The 25,947-nt window shown below is 45.7% G+C and overlaps 2 protein-coding genes across 2 annotated transcripts; one reads left to right on the forward strand and one right to left on the reverse strand.

Moving 5' to 3' along the window:
* Window positions 1-2,660: 2,660 nt before the first annotated feature.
* LOC136496469 (putative inorganic phosphate transporter 1-13) lies at window positions 2,661-4,651 on the reverse strand. The gene is made up of 2 exons (XM_066492153.1): window positions 3,963-4,651; window positions 2,661-3,738 (listed from the first exon to the last, which is right to left on the reverse strand). The coding sequence occupies exons 1-2, from the start codon at window positions 4,458-4,460 to the stop codon at window positions 2,707-2,709; spliced, it is 1,530 nt and encodes a 509-aa protein (XP_066348250.1). The 5' UTR covers window positions 4,461-4,651; the 3' UTR covers window positions 2,661-2,706.
* Window positions 4,652-4,935: 284 nt separating this feature from the next.
* Window positions 4,936-5,460, forward strand: LOC136495572 (glycine-rich cell wall structural protein 1.0-like). The gene has a single exon (XM_066491465.1). The coding sequence runs from the start codon at window positions 4,936-4,938 to the stop codon at window positions 5,458-5,460; it is 525 nt and encodes a 174-aa protein (XP_066347562.1).
* The last annotated feature ends 20,487 nt before the right edge of the window (window positions 5,461-25,947 follow it).

The raw sequence follows: 25,947 nt of genomic DNA on the forward strand, positions 1-25,947 counted from the left end.
TTTTTTATTTTAAAATTTTCTTTTCTTTCTTTTCTTTTACTCAAAGCCATTTTTAATTTCTTTCCAAAATAATTCAAACCATTTTGAATTTTAAATCAAAACCACTCAATCAAATACATCGAATGCAAGGGTATGTATGCACAAACATGTTTCTAAACCTTATATTAAATTTTAATTTCATGGAAATTTTTATTTCCTATGTTTTAATGAACACAAAATTCCAAATTTAATTATTTTAGCTATATTTACAAAAATTCAAAATTTAGGGTGTTACAGCCGTGCCGCCCACATCCACCCGAGCATTTGCCGCCCCCATCCCACCCTAGCTCACGGCCGCCTCACCAAGTAACCTAGCGCCGCCGTGCTCGCCGTCAGCTCCGCTGCATCTCGCGTCATCTCCGTGCCATCTCCGACCACGAAAACTACCTAGGTGAGTTTGCCTCTCCGTCCTCGTTCTTCCTATGTTTCCGGTTTGCTCTCTTGTGGTCTCTAGGGCCAATTTCAAGCTTCGTCGATGAGCTTCTCGTTGCCGACCATGGCGCCGTCGCCAAGTTCACCGCCGGCCATGCCGGTCCACGCTCTCTCTCTAAACTATTCCTAGCCGTCCGAATCTAGATCAACGGTCAAGATTAGACCGCGTTAATTTGTACCCCTTCGGTCCACGGCACAGTGGTGGACTTGGTCCAATTTCCCACGTCAGCCGGTCCACGGCCGGCTCACCACCCTGGTCCACTCCCGCATTGCCACATGGCGCCCACGTGGACAACGACCTAGTCAACCCCGGTGGCGCCAGCATTATTGCAAAAAGCCCCTGAGTTTCCTTGAAAACAACCCGCGGTCCACCCTCTGTTGAAAGTATTTCAACATATGCCCTTAGATCTTTTGTTCTAGCTCTTTAGTTTTTATTAAACTGAGGCCCAGTCGGGTTAATCTTTTATTTCAGTTTTCTTTTAAGTTAAATACGAAATTGATTTCCAAGTATTTACAAAAGTGCCATTGATCTTATTTTATTCGTAGTTTCTCCATTTTAGCTTCGATTTGACCCGTTCAAGTTGCGTTAGATTGGTAATTGTATAATCTACATGTTTATACTACTATTAAATATATTTTCAACTTTTGAAATTCGAGGTTAGATTTAATCTCTTATTTTATTAAAGAAAATCTTGTTTATTTCATAACTTTTTCGTTGTAGTTTCGATTAGCGTGCTTTTCGCGTCTGTGTGTTCGTAGCGAGACGTAGATTCGTTTTACAAATTTTTCATCTTGATTCTATGGTTGGTGTACTATTATAATTTAGTTCTGTTTGCTTCGTGTATGATTGCATGGATGTTTGTGTGGTGCGTTATGATCCTATCTAGTTGGTGAGCTATACGTGGTGAATCAAGAAGCAGATCTTTGAAGGCTTGGACTTGAAGAAGGATCTGAGTTTAAGGCAAGTATAGTATGGGATCTTCCTTGTTGTCCTATACAACTTTAATCATTTAATTCATGCTGCATGTGTCTATCTTGATTGCCACAAAGGATTTCCTAGTACTTTGTACCTTGTGCCTTGGTACCTATGGGGTATTGCATTGGGTGGTATGATGCTAGTGCTCAACTAGAACCAGGATCTTGTAACTTGACTAATGATATATGCAATAAACACTAAAAGATGCTTTTTAGCAACATTGAATAAGGGGCTAGAGCATTGGGCTATTTTTATGGTGCTCTAGATTCCTCTCCTTAAGGACTTATCTATAAGTGATCATCCAGGACTTACAGTATAGCTGTGAGGGCTACAAGGCTCTTGCTTTAGCTCTGTATGATGACCTTTTCTAGCTTGTTAGTGGTTACCTTTATTGGCGTAAGAATGACTTGCTAAATCGGGTATAGGACAGCCTCTGTGCCCTTGTGTATAGGCTGCGTGTCATTGTGCCATTGGGAAGGGGGTTTCTACATCTGTTTGTCGAGTGAATCTAATGACCCTAACTTGTTAGACGAACCTTTGAAAGGTTTCATAGTAAACCCTGTTGACCTTCCATGACAGTGGGTTAAGAGGCTGATCACCTCGGGCAAAAGGGTAAATCACGACTCACAGTGAAAGTATACAACCTCTGCAGAGTGTAAAACTGTTATAACAGCCGTGCTCATAGTCACGAGTGGCCTTGGAACCCTTACGGAATAGATGATGAACACTGATGATACTGATGATGAAGATGCTCACTAATAATTACTGTTTATGCTATTTATTATTCATTTTTACTTGATCATGTGTTTACATGGGCTTGTAAATAAATTTGTTGCTACTCAATTGCTAAAATTGTGACCATTAAAAGCTAATCGTAGTTAACCAGTGTCAGCCTTTTGAGCCTCATGAACCCCATGTTGTATTTATTGAGTACGACATGTATTTACGTTTGCTTTATTTTTTAATTATTTGGATAAAAATCTTGGATGAGTACCAGATTACTAAAATTTAAAGGAATTAGGCTTATGATCAACCAGTTAGTTGTCCTTGTGGAAGTGGAGTCTTCACCTGAAGATTGGAGTTTTCTTCCCGCTGTCTATACTTTGAGGTTGTATTCTTTATACTAATACGCTATGTAATAAGCATTGTATTATGATATTATCCTTATTTGCAGCTATATGTGAGATTTGACCTCCTGGACTCATGTATGGTGTGTATCTGATTTTATTGTTAAAACCGAGTGCTACAATACAACTTGACTAAACAGGCACCACATGTACATAGTCGGCCGCAGCAACTGCTGCAGCCTCCAGTTCCGGCTGCGGTGGTTCTTCCATCTCTCCGGTGATATCCTCCAGTGCCTTCCCCTTGGACTCCGGCAAGAGCAGTGTAAATACAAGGCCCACAAGGTTGCACCCAACGAGCGCGAACAGCATGCTTCGGATGTGTTGGCGATGTCTTTGGGCGTAGACGAAGCCAAACACGCCAATAATGGCGCCGATCTTACCGAATGCCCCAGATATGCCATGGCATGTCGAACGTAGTCGTGCCGGGAAGATCTCCGCCGGAATTATGAATGTCGTGGTGTTGGGGCCGAAATTGGCAAAGAAGCTGGTCAGGCCATACATGACAGCGAAGCCGTACTTGTTGTGTTCATCAGTCCAGTGATCATAAGGGATTGTGAGGCAGAGTATGAAGGCAGACATCATGGCAAACCCTAGCAGCTGGATCCTGACACGGCCGATGCGGTCCACGAACGCGACTGAGAAGAAGTACCCTGGTAGTGAAAAGCAGAGCGCGAGGATCGTGTGCAGTGCAGTTATATGAATCATCCTCTTGAACGGGTCGTCGTCCTGGTGTAGCTTAAGCAGCCCAATGGTGGTGAAAATGTCCTTCATGAACAGGTTGAGCGAGTAGAAGGTGATGTCGAGAGCAAGCCAGCACGTGCTGGTGCCGAGGAGGTGGACGCCATGGCGGCGAAGGAACTCCACCGAGAACAGACCGTACTGGTCATGCCGGACGAGATCGTCGACGGTTTCGTCCTCCGGGACGATGTGCATGTTGAGGACGGTGGACATGTCAGAGGCTACCTTCTTGGCGTCCTTGGCGACTAGGGCAGTGTACCGAGCCGTCTCCGGCATCTTCATGCGCCAGTAGTAGGTGAGGCTAGCCGGAACGGCGCCAAACATGAGAACAATTCGCCACACGAAGTCAGCGTTGGATTTTTTACTGTTCGTAAAAGCGGCCGACACCACCATCCCTACGATCCCCGCTGCAAGATTGCCAAAACCCTGTGATGATTCCATCAAGCAGCGCAGATGATGCATTCATTAGTTACAAATAGAATCTGATGTTGTTTGCTAGTTAAAAGCATTGATTATTCTTTTTCTCGATCACGTAAAAGGTTTACGTATCTTTGTACTAAGGTAATTAAAATAGTTTGCACGGCTTAGCGGCGCTCCAGGGGCCAGAAGCATTGGTTATTCTTATTCGCAAGCAAGTTAGGAATAATCACCTGCATGGCGAAGACAGCCGCGATGAAGGCACCACGCCTCCTCTTGTTGGCGTACTCGGACATGATGGTCGCCGAGAGCGGGTAATCGCCACCGATGCTGACGCCGAGCCAGAAGCGAAAGAAGCAGAGCACAGTGACCACGTTCTTGCCCAGGCGCTTGCTGAAGGAGAGGCCGGAGGCGAGGGAGGTGACCACCATGAGGACCAGCGTGACGCCGTAGATGCGCTTGCGGCCCATCTTGTCGCCGAGCCAGCCGAAGACGAGCTGCCCAGGCACGGCACCGCACAGGGCGATGCCGCTGATGGCGGCTTTGACGCCGCTGCCCATTTGTCCATCGTAGTAATGGTACGAGATGAGGTCGATGACGAGGGAGATGGAGAAGAAGTCATAGGCGTCGGTGAAGAAGCCCATCCCGGCGATCACGATCGCCATGAAGTGGTAGAGCTGTGTCCTGGCCACATCCAGAGTGGACAGCACTCTCAGCTGCCTGCGAACCATTTGGCGGCTCTCGATGAGTATTCAGCGCTCGGTCCTTCTTGTTGCAAACCTCCTCACATAAATATATAGCATTATAGCTAGGGAGAAATATATGGTCGCTTTCAAGTGTTTCTCCGTGATCGATCAGGAGGTTGTCTCCCAGGACTAGGAGACATATATATCTGTATATATATTATATATATAATCTGCACTAGCTTCACTACGGGAACCAGGAGCGGGCACTCGGCAAAGCCCAAAAAACACTCGGCAAAGGGTTTGCCGAGTGTAACACTCGGCAAACGACACTCGGTGAAACTTTTATCGGCAAACAGACTTTACCGAGTGTTTTTTGTCGGACACTCGGCAAAGACTTTGCCGAGTGCCCCAAATACACTCGGCAAACATTTTTTTTGAAAAAAACCACCACCGGCCGGTCTCCGCCGGCCGCCGTCGGTCTCCTTGGCGGCGCCCTTCCCCTGCGCCGCGGCCCAGCTTCATGCCCTCCGTCTCGCCTCCGCTCCCCGGCTTCACGGCCGCCGCCACGAGCCACCACCGGCCACCACCACCACGCCACCACCACGCCACCGCCGCCCACCACCACCATGCCACCACCGGCCACGCCCGAGCTGCCTCCCGCCGCCGGATCCGGGGAGGCGGCAACAGATCCAGTGAGGGGGCGCCGGATCCGCGGATCCGGGGAAGAGAGGGAGAGGAGGGGAAGAGAGGGAGAGGAGGGGGCGGCTGCGCCGGATTTGGGGAAGACAGGGAGAGGAGGGGGCGGCCGTCGGATCCGTGGAAGAGAGGGAGAGGAGGGGGCGGCCGCCATCGGGGAAGAGAGGGAGAGGAGGGGGAGGGGCGCCGGCGGGGACCGGCCGTCGGTGGCGGCGGCAGGGAGGGGAGGGGGGCCGGGTACCAGGGAAGAAAAGGGAGGGGGCGCTGGGGCCGGGTGCGTGCGGAGGAAGAAGGGGAGGGGGCGCTGGGGGCGGGTGCGGAGGAAGGAGGGTGGGGCGCTGGGTGTTAAAGAAGATATTTTTATTTGCCGAGTGTCCCAGATCGGGGCACTCAGCAAAGTTTTTTTTTGATTTTTTTCTTCTCATTCTTTTTTAGAAAAAAAAGATTTTATTTCTTTGCCGAGTGTTCTAGATCTAAGCACACGACAAGTTTTTTTTTATTTTTTTCTTCTCATTCTTTTCTAGAAAAAAGATTTTATTTCTTTGCCGAGTGTTCTAGATCTGAGCACTCGGCAAATTTTTTTTTTCATTTTTTTCTTCTCCTTCTTTTCCAGAAAAAGATTTTATTTCTTTGCCGAGTGTTTTTTTTTTTGACACTCGGCAAGCTTGTCTTTGCCGAGTGTTTTTTTTTTACACTCGGCAAACCCCCTCTTTGCCGAGTGTTTTTATCACAGCACTCGACAAAGAACTTGTTCGCCGAGTGTCCGAGAAATTACACTCGGTAAACATAAAAACACTCGGCAAATTTGAGGATTCCGGTAGTGCTTGGATGTTGGATCAGACAAGAACATAAAGGCCAACTGATGACTGATATGATAGTATAATCTGGGCAACTGTATTTCGAAAATTGGCCAAACGAACAGCTCCTCAAAGTGTTGGATGCTTGTTAGTACTACGGTAGACTCATGGGGGAAAAATACTACGTTGCATCATTATCTAGTAGGCACAAAAGTCTCGTTTAAAGTTCACTGCAGTTGCGTCTGATTGTTTTGAAAAACTGGTCAAGTGAAAATTACGTGCTTGGTTCTCTTCTTCATCCAAGGAAACGGGTAGGAAGCTGCTGCTAGTCGTTGTTCTAGTCGTGGACGGCAACTGCAATAAACAAGAAATAACTGTTGATTCATGCCAATTGCCAGCAAATGATTGACTGTTGTTCTTTTCGCATTTGTGAAGCTCTAGGCTGTATGACGTATCGGACGAAGGGACTGTACGCGTATATGGTGTAATATCCGCGCGCAGAATCTTGTACGGATACCAGATCGGTAGAGCCTATGCTTCTATTAGGCGATAAATATATTATCAACTTAATTAGGCGATAATATCCATGGTGAACTGTGTAAGATTGGATTGGAGCAAGAGCAACCACACCTTGTCTGATCAACTGAAACACAGTACTTGTGACCCGACTTGCTATAAACCAGCGATTCTTAATGTGCTCCCTTAAACTTTGAGTTCTCTTATGTTCGGAGTCGGGCATCTTAAGTTCCCTGCCTCTGTTAATCAATTTATAAAGACAGGTCGCACACACGCCTTTGCAAATGGCCGATTAACGCCCACATCTGTAAATGTAAAATGGTGGCCTCTAAAGATAGTTACAGTAGTAGTGTGATAACCTGATGTTCAACAGAATAACTATTTTTTTTTGAAATAATCATAAGTATAGGAAAGAGAGTGTTCTATGTACACATGGCACCCGTTGGGCAAATCAGACCGGCCATAGGACCAAAGTACATACTCCCCTCCCACCATCAGTTTTTTCACTCCGCAAAGGGAAAAGCCCTGCGCCTTTACACAATATCCTCTTTGGTCAATGAGGCAACCTACTGTGCCGTCTTGAACTCGTTCTAAAAAAAACCTTCTATTCATCTCCTTCCACAAGTTCCACACAATATATATTAGTACTCCATTGAAATGTCTGCGTTCATGTTTTGGGATCTTGCTTGCTGCATCTTCCCACCATTCGGCAATGCAGGGGTGGTCCTGCTACAGGCAGCTGCACCATGAGATTTTTCCAAGCGAACACTTGGCCCCAAACAGCCTTTGCAAAGGGTCAAAGTAAAGAGAGATGAAGCCAAGTCTCCAAAGGTCCATTACACAAAACACAATATTCCTGATGAGGCCATCCCCTCTTTTGCAGGTTGTTTGCCATTAGGACTTTGTTGTGCATTAGGATCCAAGCATGCACTTTGCATTTGTTTTCTGCTTGCACCTTCCAGATGAGTTCGTACTTGAATTTTCGATGGGATCCTCTGAATTGAATGAAGTATGCCGAACGTGTGGAGTAAACTCCATCGGCTGTTCACTTCCAAGTGATTGTGTCCTGCACATTAGACTGTAGCTGCACCCCTTGTAATCTGATCCAAAGCCCAATAAATTCTTGGAGCTATGTTGTTGTTATCACAAGCACCCGCAGCGATTGGATCCAATTGCGTAGTTCCTAACTCATTGTTCTATTCTTCCTGCGCACTAGCTGGAACAGGTGTGGCGCCAAGTATCTAGGTGCCTCTCTGTCAAGCCAATTATGATGCCAGAAGCGATTCTTGTTACCGTTTTCGATTGTGATTGTGGTAGAGGAGTTGAAAAGGAGGTGGTCTGTGTTGTTGCACGGTACTTCTGTTCCCACCCATGGCTTTGAGTCATCTGCCCATTCCTGGCACAACCATCAGAGGCGAAGAGCTCTCCCAAATCTTTCCAGGTCCGGTACTCCCATTCCTCACAACTTCTTAGACTTACACACTGTCAGGCAATTCACCAAGCAATGTCCTCCATTGGCGTTCTCATCTCCTTTCCACAAGAAGGATCTTTCGATTTTATCAATCTTCTTTCTTGCCCAAGCCACAAGTGGGAACACTGTGAGGTGGTATGTCAGCATCAAAGATAGAACCGTGGTGACCAAAGTTAGCCTACCCGCTCTGTTTAGCATCTTGCCTTTCCAACATGGTAGCCTCTAGCCGATGCGCTCGATGAGGGGTTGTACGTGGATCTTCTACAAGGATCTTGTATGTAGCTGTAGCCCCAGATAGCGGCACGGGATGGATTCTCTTAGCCCAAGTAGAGGAGTCTACGACATGGTATAGGTTGATAGCTTGGCATCTGATCTGGTGCACTGAGCTCTTTTGCAAGTTTATGTGCAAGATCGAGTTTTTGCCAAACTCGTGCAGGATGGTTGTGGTGGCCTCTAGATCTTCGTTGAGTGGGTTAATGAAAATTGCTTCATCATTAGCATACATGGAAGTTCTCCATCTTGCCATTGGTAGGGGTAGGGCAGTGAGGACGCCATGCTATGTTGCCATGTCTAGTAGGTGGTCCCCCGCTGGACCCCCCTCCTATGGCTAAAGGTCGACCCCTTCTGTCCATTTAGCAGTGCTCTCGACGAGGTGGTACAGAATAAGATGGACACCACTCGCGCCATCGCTATACGAAACCTAGTGTCTGCAGAACCTCAAGAAGATAGCTCTAGCTGACCGTGTCAAGGCTTTGTGGATGTCGAGCTTCAAGGATAGGGCAGGCAACTTCATTTTCTGCAAGGTCCGCACCTTGTTTTGGACGTAAAGGAAGTTGTCGTGGATGCTCCTATTTTTGATGATGGCACTTTGGTATTTTGAAACTAGGGAGTCTAGCCTGGGCGCTAGTCTATTTCAAGAAGTTTGGCAAAAATCTTTGCGAAGCGTGTATGAGACTAATTGGCTGAAAGTTCGTTACTCGAGAGGCATCCACTTTCTTTGGGGGTAGGATAATGTTTGCCGAGTTCAGCAGCTCGAAACCTTGGGAGTTAAGCATGAATAGGCAGTTTCAGGGTAGCTATGACGTCCTCCTGAACAATGTCCCAGAAAGTTTTAAAGAAGGCAACTTTAAGCCATTTGGACTTGGTGCTTTTATCAGATGGCATGGAATTTATTGTGTCTTTGATCTCCTCTTGCACGAACGGTGCCTCTAGCATCGAATGATCTTTTGGGACATGGCCAAGTGTCGACTAGTTGAAGGTCAATGACCTCTGCGTGACTGAGCCAAGGTGGCTTGAGAAGTAATCTGCAATCACCTTTTCTTTATCACCATGGGTAACAGCTATTCCCCCTCCTTGTGCTGGCAATGGATGTAGTTTTCCTCCTTGTGCTGGCACGAATGTGGAAATTTTTTATGTTTGCATCTCCACTGCGGATGTATGTTAGTGTGGAGCGTTGTCTAATTCTTGATTTTTCTATAGGTCCAAGTCCCATACTTCTTGCTTTTAACCAGCGGCACAAGTCAAATTCCTGTGCCGTGAGTGTCCTAGTTTCCTATGCTGCTTCAAGTTGTAATAGCACCTCCTTCACGATGGCAAGTTGCAGCCGTGTGTCTCCAATCTTTTCCTTGCACCACATCTTGTTGCCTTTTGCCACCCTTGCCAACTCTATATGCAGCCGCTTGATAGGGAAGGCAGAGTGGACGGGCCTGTTCCAAATATGTTCCACCAATTCCTTGAAGCCGTCCATGTGTACCCAAAATTTTTTGAAGCGAAAGGACGGGTTGCGGTAGTTCTCAAGCTCCCCCCTGCAAAAGGAGGGGTGTGTGGTCTGACATGAGAGAAGGCAGGGAGTGGAGGAAACAAGTTGGGATGGTTAATTCCCAATCCGTGGTGCAGAAGAATCTATCAATCCTTGTGAGTGTTGGGTTGTCTTGTTTGTTGGTCCATGTGAAATGGTGGCCATTTAGGCTGATTTCTTTTAGGCTAAGATCATCTATCACTGCTTTGAAGGCGCCCATGAGCTGACGATTTAGGTTTGTGTCATTCTTATCTTCTGCCTATTAGATAAGGTTGAAGTCACCCAGGATTAGCCGTCTCCTATGAGCCAGGGCAGAGATTGTTCTGAGCTCTTGGAGGAATTCCAGTTTCTCTACATCGCCTTGTGGGTCATAGACCACTGTGATCTGCCACTTGGTCCCGTCCGCCCTCATTGAGCAAGTTCCTGTTACTGCATTTGCGGTCAAGTGTTGGTATGAGAGAGTGAAGTAATCTTCATTTGCTGCAACAAGGATGCCACAAAATTATATGCAAACTTTGTGCCAACTGTCTGTCTGACCACACCTTGGTCAATATTTTGAAGTTTTGTCTCCTGCAAGGATACAATGTAGAAGCTGTCTCTTACCAACAGGTTCACTACATCATGCCTCACGACATCGTTAAGGCCTCTCACATTCCAACATAGGATGTTACAATTATGTTGCAACATGGATACCAAATGAGACCCCAGCCATGAACCTAGGCCTAGGAGCACCTAGGCCTGGGAGCAGCCTGCATCAGTACCGCCGTCGAGGCCACACAGGGCTGTCAGTGCCTTGATGACTGGCCCTAAAAGTGGTCCACCGAAGAGCTTGAAGTAGTCCAACAACATGTTGTCCGTCGAGCAGTCCTCCTCCATGATGCCAAGTTTCTTCAGAGCACTTGGCGGGCCTTCATCTGTGCATCACTCTGAGGCCACGAAGCCGCTACGATGTGCAGGATTTTGCACATTGGGGCTGAGTCCTTCCTCTTTCTACGTCTTGGTCTTGCTGCAGCAGTCCTTGGAGTAGTGGGCTGGTGGTCTGTTGTGTGACCACAACGATGAAGCTAGACACCACGCTCTGCTACAACGGCACGGCCTGTGGCGTACTTGTGATGACCCAATACTGTTTTTGTCAAACTGACACAAGCATCATCCTCTTGACCAGCTTGCACCAGCTTAACCGATAGCAGGTCACCAACAGGAGAGTGCCAACCGTCTTTCCCCTCATCAGGATCTTACAGTGGAGTATCATACCACGATAGCCTCCACAACTCAGGATTACATCTCATCATCGGAGTACATAATTCAGTAGAAAACATATTACATGTTTTGTCAAACATCACTACACTACTGTTGATATTTCTTAACGACTAGTGGTGGGATTCCTCCACAACTCAGGATTACATCTCATCATCGGAGTACATAATTCAGTAGAAAACATATTACATGTTTTGTCAAACATCACTACACTACTGTTGATATTTCTTAACGACTAGTGGTGGGATTCCGCAAGTGCACAGAACTATCATGTAGCACTTCACTCGGTGAGTACCGAGTGTCGAATTTATATTTTCCCAAAGGAAGGCGGGAGACTAGTTGATATATGATCGTTAGGATTGCTAAGGAAAACCTTGATCGTATCCTAGGTGGTTGAACGATAATGGTGGTTGTGATTGAACGAATAGTCAAACTAATAATCAAGATAAACTAGAGGTAGGATAGCTCGGTGGGAGAGCGGGCAATTTATCTTAAGTAACAAAGGGTAAACAAATGACTAGAAAAAATACGCTAGTACTTTGGGGCACAACCCGCCGATCAACTAGGAGAGTTAAATAGACAAGGTCTGCCATGAGCCCTACGATTTAATAACTAGACCTAACGTGGTGGAATATAGAGGATGGACAAGGCTGTCACCACTTGCCAACTACCTCAATCTATCCGGAGGCCTAGCTGTATCCACAGGTAATTTATAGCCTAAGCACCTCGCTTAATCTATAGACTTACTACTTCGATGAAATGAGATCAAAGCACCCTAACCAGATGATGGAACCGGTACCAACGAAAGACTACTAAACAAAAGATAACCTATGATACTAATGCCGAGACACAAGCACCTAAGCTCACTAATGATGAACAATAATGAACATGTACTTGAGCAAAGCAAACAATAATACTAAATAAAAGCACCGAAAGTAAAGTATAGAATAAAGTAATTGCTAAATGAAAGAATTACAAAAGAGTTATACCAGACCCAGAAGACTCTTTCGGACTCTGAGGATAGCTCTGCTCTGGCTCTACTTCCACTACTAAGCTACTACTCTAGAGCTATGCAAAGCTAGAGAGCTTGGAGAAGCTTGGAATGCTTGGAATTAAATGGGGGCACTTCTCCACCGTGCACCACTGCCCCTTTTATAGTGTGGAGATACAATGGGGGTACTTGTAGGTAGAAATTGATGTGGTGGGTGGTGCCTTGGGCACCGAGCGATGCCAAGGGCCATCGGTTGGCCCTTGGTTCCACCGCCTTTCCATCCAACGGAGATGGATCGCTCCCCAATGGTGGTTGCATGGAAGGTATGTTAGTTATTTGCACAAGAAGTGGGTTCCAAGGTCAGCTAGAGGGCTCAAAGTCTATGACGGTGGACCCATGGATCCAAGGCCACTCTATCATGACCCTTGAAGCAAACCAACATAAGACCAGTGGTGGAGAAGCCTTGGAGGACCTCTCTGATGGATCAGTGACGTAGCAGAGGCCATGGGGGCGTCGTCGGGTGCCTAGGTGGCATCGACCGACATGGTCAAATGGGTCCACTTGCCTCCTTTGTTCATATTTTGCACCATTTTTGCTAAAATTTCTGCATACAAATAAATCTACAAGTACAAGTGGAACTTGGTGAATTATAAAGCAAAATCAATACATGTGACGATGATTTACCTCACTTTGCTTAGCTTTTGGGTGAAATGTTGATGGTCAAAATATATGTTATTGACCGTTAACAAGCTCCCCCATGCTACCCCTTTTCTTGTTGTCACAGGGTTATAACCACAGCAAGCATTGTTGTTCGGGTTGGTGTCAAAGTACATGTCTCCGATGGCTCAGGTGGACTCAAGAACACAAGAATCATAGAAGGGATGCAATGATTAATGTTGGATCAGGCCGATTGATGCCCTACGTCCAGTAGCTGATGATCCTTATACTCAAAAGCACCCAAAATCGGGGGCTTACATTAGAGTGTAAAGAGACATTTGGTATGGGCTTGGCTCGGTGCTAATCCCAAGGTTGCCTCGCCGCCGATGGAGCCTTCCCCTCATCGGAGAGGAGGAAGACAACGGGTGCGGGGGAGCTGTCGGTGCCCCTCTCTAGATTGCTCTGCTCTCAGTGCTAAGAATAAGGAATGGAATGATCTATCTTGGATCATCTCCCCCTAAGGTCCGACCTTATCCCTTATATACTAAGATAGGTTAGGTACATGGTGGTTTCAGGGGATATGTCTATGGTCTACGTGCGCTAGAGTATAGGAGGGTCATGTAGCGGTGCTCTATGACTGTGGCAGTGTCATGGAGCCAAAAAAGCCTTGGGTATCATCCGACTGCTCTATTTTGACACTCTACATGTCAGACTGTGTCAGTTTGGACTGGCCTCCACCAGATGGACCTCTAGATTCTTCTTGGTGGCGAAGGAGGTCAGCTCCAAGGGCTGACGTGTGGGCCTAGGGGCGGCCAAGCCCCTTGAGGCCAAGGGAAACTTGTCTTCTTGTGTCACACCCCATGCATGACCTTGTCATAGGAGCGGCTGACAAGGCTAGACCCAAAGGGTGGCGTCTAGGAGCCCCTGAGCCTCGATGGCTCGAGGCTTGTCTTCTTGCGCCTAGTCCTTGGCTGGCATCATAGGCTAGGTAGAATCCAAGGGCCGAGCACGGGCGTGTCGTCGATCGGGGCCTGAGGCTCGAATGAGTCCTTGAGCCCTTCTCGAGGGCTGCGGCATGCTTAGGCTTGGTCAGGTTACTTCATTGGAGGATGCACGCGAGCGTACTCGATGGGTATAGACCATGAGCCCCCAGGTAATCCGGGAGGGGTCGATCGGGGGGTCTCTTTGGTCGAGAACCGTTGATCCCGAGGCTTAACATACCCATATGTTAGGATCTCATCAGGAGCCTCCAAGCCCTTCGTGGCCTCACTTGGCCTTATTCATGATGGCGACAAAGGGCTGAATTTGATCTTCTGGTGACCGAGCCAGCCATGGTGGGGATGGCTTCCCCTGACAATAGTGTGATGCCCTTTGTGGGTGTGGCAAAACTAACCAATTTATAAGAGCACAAGTATAGTAGCAACCACTGAAGTGATTGTACCATCATACTTGAGCCCCTATAAACCCAGTAGTCTGTCGAGTATCACGCAGGATCCCGAATAATCCAACACACAACCAAGATCGTACAAGATTCAACATACAAGCCACATGTTACATAAGTTCATAAGTAGTTCAACATACATCGGAGTACGAAAAGAGTTATTACAATACCATGTTTGAATACAGTAGTAGTGGAAGCAATGATAGTTCTTAAACTAACATCTCACACCATTGTTCAAATACTTGCTAGTTTATGATCACATCCCACAAAAGCATCATAGATTAGATATATAGAAGTGCCTTGCCCATGGCCTACTCCTCGTCCATGGTAGGACAGAAGCAGTTCTTACAATATCCATGATAGGCGGTGTTATCTGCAACAAGGGGGAAATAAACCCTGAGTACAAGAAGGAACTAAGCTAGACTTACCTGTCATAAACTAAAATAAAGTGACTCCAAGGATCATGCAAGACTTTATAAGTGGAGCTTGCTTGACAATTTTTTTGCAAAAAAGGCACTAGTTGACCTACACATTTTATACTTCGGTCATCAAGTTAATTATAGCTATTCATCTCTAGATTAGCAACTAAACTATGCCAAACATGTGATGTAGAATTAAGTAGCATAACAATAATAACCATAGCTAGTGTAACATTTCTAGGTTCATCATAACCATCACATTCCATAGTCCAATTACTACAATGAAGAAGCTTCGTCAAATTTCTCACTATCCTAGAGAGACGGCGATTCGAATCGATTGCAACCAGCTGGACAGTTATTCCTAACATAAACCCAGACATACCTGCACCAAGGTAGTTGTTTACACCAGAATTTGGAAGAAGAGTTGCAAGGATTTGGAAGCTCTCAAAAATCATGTCATCAAGGAATCGGCTGCATGGAGATCGGAACTAGTTGATTCGGACGCACTAGAATCAGCTTTCTTCAAATAGTGCCAGCAGATGACAACAGAAGCTACGATCGGTGTTGGGAAGAGACATGCTGGACTCTACAAAAAGGGAAAGATTAGAGTCCAAGTTATCTAAAATTAGGAATATTTTTATTATGCCAAAGATTGTATTGAATCGTACTCGAGTAAGGTTCATGTTTAGACTCTGGGTATAAATATCAAACCCCGGCTATTATAAAGGAATCAACCAATCAAATACAAAGTCAAAGACTTTTTTTGGCTCCAGCCACCCCTTAGGAGTAGGAGTAGAGTAGATCTCGATGAGTTCTTCAGCAAGTACGGCTGCATCGATCCGGTCGACCTCCACTGCTTGTCTGTAAGTACCGTCATGGTTCATACCTCTATTCGTATGGCTGCATTGATCCGGTCGACCCCCACTGTGACTCTAGTATAGGCTAGTTATCGACTCTTGTCTAATTCAAGTATGGCCTGTGTGATTCTGCCTCACACCCCACTGCTTGAATTAGATCAAGGTCAAGTTATCGGCTCTACCTTAGCATGGCAGTCTCTAGTAGATTCATTAAGTTACCGATATTGCTTATTGCTTTCATTGTTTATCTAATTACAGCAATATCACTCTGCCTGATTGAGATTGATTTGGATCGGCCTTACATCTTCTTTAACTCATCGTTTGCTAATCTAAAACTGATCTAATCTACATCTTAAGCGATGAGTTATGTTTTTATCAGCCGTTTTGCATCAATCTTGATCGTGCATAGCATGCGGTTAAGGCATGTCCGATCTTGAGTAGATCTATTAGTTAATGAGAACCGTTCCATGGCCCATCATCATGGCCTGTGGAATTCTGTCTCTCACCCCACTGTTGGCACCGTGGAGTGGGGATCGTTAGTTGGTAGACCTGTTCCTAAGAAGGCATGACCTTAACTGTGCGCTATTCCTGAATCGGCTGTTTAGCCGATATCGAGTGCTTTCACGAACTGTTCACATTACGAGATCGTTGAAGTAGAGATAAGTTGAAAGATATGTTAGCCCCATGATCTTGTTATTGTATTATGGCCTGCATGATTCTACCTCATGCCCCACTGATATTAGTAATGAGTTAGGGTCATCGAGTCTATTGTTGTTTCTACGGCCTGCATGATTCTGCCTCATGCCCCACTGGTCATGGCGATAGATGAGATCTAACATGTTCATTAGATTTATCTTTATTAAATGGTTAAGTGATGTTGAATTGTTTCTTTATATAAAAAGGAGTTCGGTTACTTATAATCATTGGCTTAGTACAAACCGATCATCATTGATATCTTATTGCCATTGATTAATATCTGCTTAAATAACATTTATCCTGAATGATAACCGATTCTTCTTATACAACCCCATGAGCTTTAACCGATTCATTGTTGCGAATATGCTGGAATCGACTATTTAGTCGATCTCCTCTCATATCGGCTCTCAGAGCCACACATTCGGGACTGTCTGGCAACACTTGCACGTTCCGCCCTTAATTACTTGTAGGGTCCGCTCGATGGAGTAGATCTGCCTAGCTTCAGCAATAAGCCGAAAGGGTCGTGCTAGTCAATTTGACCCTACAATTGACAAGGAGAGAAAGTTCATCAGTAATTAAGGGTGGAACTTGCCGGTGTTGCCAGACAGTCCCGAATGTGCGGCTATGAGAGCCGATATGAAAGGAGATCGACTAAATAGTCGATTCTAGCATATTCATGAGAATAAATCAGTTAAAGCTCATGGGGTTATATAAGAAGAATCAGTCATCATTCAGGATAAACATCATTGGCAACAAGATATCGACGATGATTGGTTTATGTCAAGCCAATGATTACAAGTCACCGAACCCCTTTTTGTGTAAAGAAACAATTCAACACCACTTAACCGTTTAATAAAGATAAATCTAATGAACATGTTAGATCTCATCTATCACCATGACCAGTGGGGCTTGAGGCAGAATCATGCAGGCCGTAGAAATAACAATCGACTCGATAACCCTAACTTAATACCAGTGGGGCATGAGGCAGAATCATGCAGGTTGTAATACAATAATGAGATCATGGGGCTAACATATCTTTCAACCTATCTTTACTTCAACGGTCTCATGATGCGAACTGTTCGTGAAAGCACTCGATATCGGCTAAAACAGCCGATTCAGGCATAACGCACAGTTAAAGTCATGCCTTACCAGGAATAGATCTACTAAATAACGATCTCCGCTCCACGGTGCTAATAGTGGGGTGTGAGGTAGAATCACATAGGTCATGATAACGGGCCATGGAATGGTTCTCTCTAGCCAATAGATCTACTCGAGACACAACATGCCTTAACCGCACGTTATGCACGATTAAGATTGATGTAAAACAACCGATAAAAATGTAACTCATCATTTAAGGTGTAGATTAGATCAGTTTTAGGTTAGCAAACGATGGGTCAAATAAGATATAAGGCTGATCTAAATCAATCTTAATCGGGTAGAGTGATATTGCTGTAATTAGATAAATAATGAAAGCAATAAGTAATATCGGTATCTTAATGAATCTACCAAAGACTACCATTCTAAGGTAGAGCCGATAACTTGACCTTGATCTAATTCAAGTAGTGGGGTGTGAGGCAGAATCACACAGGCCATACTTGAATTAAACAAGAGTCGATAACTAGCTTATACCAGAGCCGCAGTGGGGGTCGACCAGATCGATGCAGCCATACGAACATAGGTATAAACCATGGCAGTACTTACAGACAAGCAGTGGAGGTCGACCGAATTGATGCAGCCGTACTCGCTGAAGAACACGCCGAGATCTACTCTACTCCTACTCCTAAGGGGTGGCCAGAGCCGAAAAAGTAATTGACTTGTATTTGGATTGATTGATGTTCCTTTACAATAGCTGGAGTTTGGTATTTATACCTAGAGTCTAAACATGAATCCTACCCGAACACGATTTGTTACAATTTTTGGTATAAAAGAAAACATTCCTAATTTAAGATAACTTGGACTCTAATCTTTCCCTTTTTGTAGAGTCCAACATGTTTTATCCTGGCACCGAATCATAGCCTTTGTCATTATCTGTTGGCGCTATCTGAAGAAAGCCGATTCTAGTTTTTGCATCCGAATCAGCTGTTTCTGATCTGCACGCAATTGATTCTTTGGTGACATGATCTTGGGAGCTTTTGAGCCCCTATGACTCTTCTTCCAAATTTTGGTGTAAACACATGCCCCCCAATTTTGGGATAAAAGTAATTTTATCCCAAAATTATCACGTCTGCATTCCTCATCGGTCCGTAGTCATGGGTAGAGAACCTTGATTTGGGGTCTACTGCTTGTCGCTGCTTGCGCCACTCATGGGCCTATGCCTCAAAACTTTTTACAAAAGCATCACTGCTTCACGGGCACTCGGATTCATCTTCATGGACCGGCAATAAAATGCCTATCCGACCTTGGCGAGAGCAACTCAACAATTCAGCCATGTCTTTCTTCTTCCAGTTTCTTTGAGTGCCCTCGACTTCGCTAGACCCTCCATGGTCTACTCTCTTGCTATAAAGATCTTGAGCAGTTAGAAGAATTCTTGTGTATAGGGCGATTGTGTCTAACATCTTAGCAACTTGTCGAGCAAGAGAATCAACTACTGTGGTTAGAAGAATCCTTGTGATACCACCTGGGTCTTCTCTCCATGCTCGTAGAGCTATTCTAGTGTTTGCAAAGGATAAAATGCGTGGACACTTTCCCCTTGTTTGCAAACACTCGAACAGCTCTGCGAGCATGGAGAGAAGACCCATGCGATATCACAAGGATTCTTCTAACCGCAGTAGCTGATTCTCTTGCTCGACAAGGTGCTAAGATGGGAGACACAATCACCCTATGCACAAGAATTCTTCTAACCGCTCAAGATCTTCATAGCGAAAAGATAGACCATGGAGGGTCCGGTGGAGTTGGAAGCACTCGAGGGAGCAGATAGAAGAGGAACATGGCTGAATCATTGAGTTGCCCTCGCCAGGGTCGGATAAGCATTTTATAGCCGGCCTAGAAAGATGAATCCAAGTGTCCGTGAAGTAATGGTACTCTTGTAAAACTTTTGAAGCATGGGCTCTTGAGCTGGCACAGGCGGCGACAAACAGTAGACCCCAGATCAAGATTCTCTAACCGTGACTGCGGACCTATCGGGAATACAGACATGATAATTTTGAAATAAAATTACTTTTATCCCAAAATTGGGGGGGGGCATGTGTTTACACCAAAATTTGGAAGAAGAGTCGCAAGGACTTAAAAGCTCCCAAGATCATGTCATCAAGGAATCAATCACGTACATGTCGGTATCGGCTGATTCAAACGCAAAACTAGAATTGACCTTCTTCAGATGGCGCCAGCAGATAACGACAAAGGCTACGATCGGCGGTGGGACAAGACATGTTGGACTCTATAAAAAGGGAAAGATTAGAGTCCAAGTTATCTTAAATTAGGAATGTTTTCTCTAGGGATCAAATATTGTGATGAGTCATGCTTAGATAGGAGTCATGCGCAGGTCTCGGGTATAAATATCAAAGCCCGGCTATTGTAAAGGACACACAATCAATCAAATACAAGTTACTTACTTTTTCGGCTCTAGCCACCCCTTAGGAGTAGGAGTAGAGTAGATCTCGGTGAGTTCTTCAGCAAGTACGACTGCATCGATCCGGTCGACCTCCACTGCTTGTCTATAAGTACCATCATGGCTTATACCTCTATTCGTATGGCTGCATCGATCCAGTCGACCTCCACTATGACTCTGGTATAAGTTAGTTATTGACTCTTGTATAGTTCAAGTACGACTACATCAATTCGGTCGACCTCCAATGCTCGAACTAGATTAAGGTCAAGTTATCGGCTCTATCTAAGGGTGGCGTTCCTTCAGATAGATTCATTAAGTTACCGATATTTCTTATTGCTTCCATTATTTACTTAATTATAGCAATATCACTTTGCCTGATTGGGATTGATCTAGATCAGCCTTATATCTTTGTTAACCCATCATTTGTTAATCTAAACTGATCTAATCTGCACTTTAAATGATGAGTTATGTTTTATCGGCTGTTTTATGTCAATCTTGATCGTGCATAGCGTGTGGTTAAGGCATGTTTGATCTTGAGTAGATCTATTGGCTAGCAAAAACTGTTCCATGACCCGTTATCACGGCCTGTGTGATTCAGCCTCACACCCCACTGTTAGCATCGTGGAGTAGGGATCATTATTTGATAGATCTATTCCTAAGAGGGCATGACCTTAACTGTGCGCTATGCCTGAATCGGCTGTTTTAGCTGATATACAGTGCTTTCACGAATAGTTCGCATCACGAGATCATTGAAGTAGGGATCGGTTAAAAGATATGTTAGCCCCATGATCTTATTATTGTATTACGGCTTGCATGATTCAGCCTCATGCCCCACTGGTATTAATAATAAGTTAGGGTCGTCGAGTCTATTATTGTTTCTATGGCCTACATGATTCTGCCTCATGCCCCACTGGTCATAGCGATAGATGAGATCTAATATGTTCATTAGATTTATCTCTATTAAATGGTTGAATGATGATGAACTATTTCTTTCATAAAAAGAGGTTCGATTACTTGCAGACATTAGCTTAGCATGAACTAATTATTGTTAATATCTTATTGCCATTGACCAATATTTGTTTAAAGAATGATATCCATCCTGAATGATAACCGATTCTTCTTACACAACCCCATGAGCTTTAACCGATTTATTCTTATGAATATGCTGAAATCGACTATTTAGTCGATCTTCTTTCATATCAGCTCTCAGAGCCGCACATTCAGGACTATCTGGCAACACTAGCATGTTCCACCCTTAATTACTGATAAACTTTCTCTCCTTGTCAATTGCAGGGTCAAATTGACTGGCACGTCTCGGGAGGAGTGTGTAGGATCGACCACCCTTGCGCTAAAGCTAGGCGGATCTACAGCTCCATCGAGCGGACTCTTCTGGCTTGCTACGTGTGTCCTTGGCATGGGACAAAACTCTATGTCGACACACATTTCTGGCACGCTCGGTGGGACACCACAATTGTCATGGTGGTTCACAACAACAACGACATCCTTATGATACATTATGAAGATTTACCTGCTAAAGATAAAGATGTCATCGGCAAAGCTATAGAAGAATTTTAGAACAAATGTTTATTGTCCTACACCAAAACACATGACAAAACAATTGTTTAGAAATTTCCACTACCAAGAGTTCTATTACATGGGCAGACAGATACAACTGAAGTTGAAGACATGCATTCCTTTATGGAAGTTGTAGACAAATCTATTCGTGATGCCATATCAAGCCAAAATGAAGATTTCTTGGACACATTCCACAATGCCATAAAGAAGCGATTCATGGGTTTCCAGTTGGTCAAGTTGGGCCGACTTATTACAACATTCTAGATCTGTCGACCCAAGGGACTAATCAAGTCAGAGCAGCCAACAAGAAAAGGACTCGGCAGATGGAGATTCCACAAGGGTATCATTATGGCACAGATTATAACACCCTTTATATGATTCCAAATCCATGGTATCAAGGCACACAAGATTTCAATCCACAGATGGGTCAGCAAGTGTAGAGAAATCCATATTCAAATGCTGATGAGTTGCTGTTGAGGGTGACCAAGATGATGAAGAATCAGGTTGGTCTAAAGATAAAAGGGCTGACCTTCTCATACAAACGCCCATATCCAGAATGGTATGATTTGGTTGCTCTTCCCACAAATTACAGGCTCCCAGAGTTTGCTAAGTTCACTGGTCAACATAGTACAAGCATGATAGAACATGTCAGTCGGTATCTTACACAATTGGGTGAAGCATCAGTTGAGGATGCCCATTGAGTTTGTTTCTTCTCCTTGTCCTTATCAGAGCTAGCCTTCACTTGGTTTTCATCATTGCCGATTAATTTCATTGCCAATTGGGCTAACCTAGAGAAGAAGTTTCATACATATTTTTACACTGGGACTGGGGAAAAGAAGATAACTGATTTGACAACTATAAGGCAGAAGACTAATGAATCGAGCATTAGATTTCTTCAGAGGTTCCTAGAAACCAAGAACTTGTGCTTCTCCTTATACTTGGCTAATGATCAACTAGCTACTTTAGTCGTTCAAGGAATGCTGCCAATGTGGAAAAAGAAGCTGCTGGGGCAAGAATTTGATAACTTGGGTCAATTGGCTCAACGAGTGGCAGCGCTCAATAGCCAATTCCAGAGTATGCGCAGAGATACCCGATTTTAGAAAAGTACCACTGTGGCCATGGCTTACAATCCGTACTCAGTCGATGATAGCTATGAAGATGAAGAAGAAGATGTTGCTGCGGTTGAATGGAATTGGGGCAAGAAGACAGTAATGGTACCAAATCCTTGGAGAAGAGGAGTCGAGGAGAGCTATGACTTTAATGTCACCAAATCAGATAAGCTCTTCGATTTCTTGCTTGAGAAAGGGCAGATCAAGTTGCCTGATGGTCATGTTATGTTTCCCTCTAATCAGTTGAAGAATAAGAAGTTCTGCAAGTTCCATAATGCTACTTCTCATTCCACCAACAATTGCAGAATTTTTTGGCAGCATATACAGAGGGCTATTCAGCAAGGGAGGCTCAAATTTGATACGCCTCAGAAAATGAAAGTTGATGATAATCCTTTCCTAGGAGATCAAAACATGGTTGATGCTAGGCTGATCAAAGGAAAGACTAAGGTCCTAACATCAACTAAATCAAAAGAAGCTAGAACAGTCGATCCCAAGATACAAATATTGGCCGACGAATACAGGGAAATTAAGAGACGTCGCGATGAGCAAAAGAGCCGATATGAACAGGGAGGAACATCAAAAGCAGGGATGACAAAGCCATGAGTTACATCTCGAATTCTGTTGAATAAGTGGTTGTGGTAGAAGGGAAAGGATTATCAGCGTTGGTTAAAGGATCAAGAATACCAGTGTCAACTGGAAAGAGAGAGGTATGAAAGGAAGCAAGCCAAATCACATTGGAATTGTCCTTTCTTCAGACATTGCTAGAATGAAGGTTTGAAGTTGCCTACTAGACTTGACTGTCTAGAATGCAGCAATCAGTATTGGGAGTTTAGGCAATCTCAAACCAACCGCCAGTCTATCCATGCTCAAGATGCATATCATCATAATAACATGGATTGGCTCTTAAAAAATAAAAGTGTTCATGATCGGCTTGGAAAGTGAGTTATTGACCAAGACTAGGCTGATTATGGAGAAGAAGGCAACGAAAGAAAATATGTTTGGCAGGAAGGCCAATGGTGTCCAGGAGGATTAACAAGAAGCTAGAAGAGAAGGGTGCAACGCCTAAGGAATAAAGAGATGGAATAGGCTCAGTCATCTAGTAAACCTCAAGTGTGGCATACTAAGCAAACAGCCAATAGAAAGCAACCATCGGCTAATATCCAAATGGCTTTTCTGTTGCCATCGGAATTCAGAGCTCCGGCAGATCAAGAAGTGTATTTGGATTTTGATGAATTAGAGTATGAAGAAATAGTTGCCAAGTTGATGGTTGTACAACAAGCAATATTTGATAAACCAGTCAAGCATCGACACCTAAAGGCTTTATATATGAAAGGTTTGGTTGATGGGAAGCCAATGAACAAGATGTTGGTAGACGGAGGTGCTGGTGGTGTGGTTGGACACAACCACCATCTCGTCCCCAAGATGCTTCCAATCCTTGTTCCTCTTGTCGCGGTGACACTAGGATGATGCAAGGTCATTGTCGCCGTCCTTACCGCTTAGGTTGGCCTAGACTACGTCCTCACTGGTGGTGTACTAGGTGGCGATGTCCAGGAGCTCCCACGTTGTGTGTGAGGTCTCGCGGCCAAGAGCATGGACGAGCGCCTCGTAGGTCATTCCACAGATGAAGGTGTTGATCACATCGGCATCAGCAATGTTGGGGAGCTCATTGTTCTTCTTGAAGAAGCGCTAGATGTACTCTCAGAGGGTCTCATTGGCCCTATGCTTGCAGTTGTGGAGGTCCCATGAGTTTCCGGGCCGAGTGTACATGCCCAGGAAATGACCGATGAAGACAGAACGGAGGTCTCCCCAGCAGCGGATGCTACTAGGCTCGAGCTGCTCGAGCCAAGATCTGGATGAGCTCGACACAAGCAGAGGATGCTACTAGAGGCAAAGTCATCATCTGACGTCTCAACCCTCATGGCGAGGCGGTAGTCCTCGAGCCAATGGTCTAGGTTGGTCTCACCGTCGTACATGGAGATGTGCGTTAGTGGCCAAAATCACCTGGGGTAAGGTGCCGCCTGGATCACCGCCCTAATTGCCTAGGGCCCTAAGTGATCCAGGGTGGTACCCTTGTCCCTTCGCTTAGGAGTATAGGACTGCGCATGACCATGGCGCCTGGCCTTGATGGTGTCACGGACATCACTAATCCGGTGGCGCATAGGGGGATGCTGAGGGGAAGGCTCGTACCTTTGCTCCTATTGGGGCTTGGCGCCTCTGGTCCATGGGCGTCGAAGCTACTGCCAGAGGAGCCACCACCGCTTCCGGCCACTGGCATGGCGTGCACGTCGGAGTGATCCCTATTAGCGATGGTCATCTGCTGGGATAGCCTAGAGGGCACGAAATGATGTCGGGAAGCAGAGCTCTCATCCTGCTACTCGGTGGTGACACGAAGAAGTCGCCTTGCCTCATGCAGCCACTTGTTGGTCTTTGGGTCTGGCATATCAGAGATGTCCTCCAGTGGGCAGGAGGTGGCTACCATGTTGTAGGCTGCTCGAGGGAAGTGTAGGGTGCTGGGAGCCCCATGCAGGCATCGTCGTCATTGATAGGAGGCTGCGCAGCTTGCTGTAGCACAAATTCCTACCTTTGGTGCTCGAGCTTTTCCTCGGTGGCCTCTAGGTCCACCTGTCGAGCTCACAAGTGATCTACCTTCTCCTGAAGGTAGTTCGCGTGGTTATATGGACTTAGGTCTGGTGGCGTGAGATGAGGTGCCTTATCGGTGGGAACCTCGCCATCGATGTAGTAGCACATGCATGGCGGGGCATAGCAGTCGGTGTCGTCGGAGTCAAACTCTAGGCTATTCCCTGAGAGGATCTCGAGGAAGGTGCACAGCGAGGGGACATCATCCCCATGGTGCCAGATAGGATGGCGCTCCATGGTGCCATGTGGCTGACGAGGTGCTCTAGCTCTAGCTAGAAGGATGCCGCCGCATTCTGTATCCTGAAAGGCAAGTCCGAGAGGTAGTACCAGCAGCGGTCCGGTGGCGGGAGTACCTCACCGATGGTGATCTGGTGGTGGACATTAGCTAGCATGGAGGACATCTGGTGCCGGTCTGACACGGTAGGGTGTGGACCCAGACCACGCTGGATCTACTGGGCCAGGACCTCGACATCTGCTCCTAGGAGGCCCGGTGGAGGGGGTGGCACCGAGAGCTCGTTGCCCGCTGGTGCGGCCCCATTGAGCACACAAAGCTCGCCGTAGCAATCAGTGACGTAGGCCAGGCTCCCAAAGTTGAGGACCTGGCCCAGAGCGAAGGCAACAGCTATGATAAAGAACTTCCTAGGGAAACGAAGACCGCCGTCAGGGGCGGTGCCGCTTTCTTGGGCAATGAGGCAGGTGGCTCCGGCCACCGTAGAGCCTGAATCATACTTAACACTGCCCCCTACCTGGTGTGCCAGCTGTCATAGGGTCGGAACCGCGACAAGCATTATTGTTTGATTCGGTGCCAAAATACGTGTATCTGGTGGCTTGGTGGACTCAAGAACACAAGAATCACAAAAGGGACACAAGAACCCAAATCCTGGTTCGGGCTAATCGGTGCCCTATGTCCAGCAGCTAGTGATCCTTATACTCAAGAGCACCCAAAATTTGGGGGTTACAATAGAGTGTAGAGAGAGATTTGGGTTAGCTCGGTGCTAATCCCATGGTCACCTCGCCGTCGGTGGAGCCTTCCCTCATCAGAGTGGAGGAAGACAACATGTGCGGTCG

This window comes from Miscanthus floridulus, chromosome 12, assembly GCF_019320115.1.
Source record: "Miscanthus floridulus cultivar M001 chromosome 12, ASM1932011v1, whole genome shotgun sequence".
In the NCBI taxonomy this organism is placed as follows: Eukaryota; Viridiplantae; Streptophyta; class Magnoliopsida; order Poales; family Poaceae; genus Miscanthus; species Miscanthus floridulus.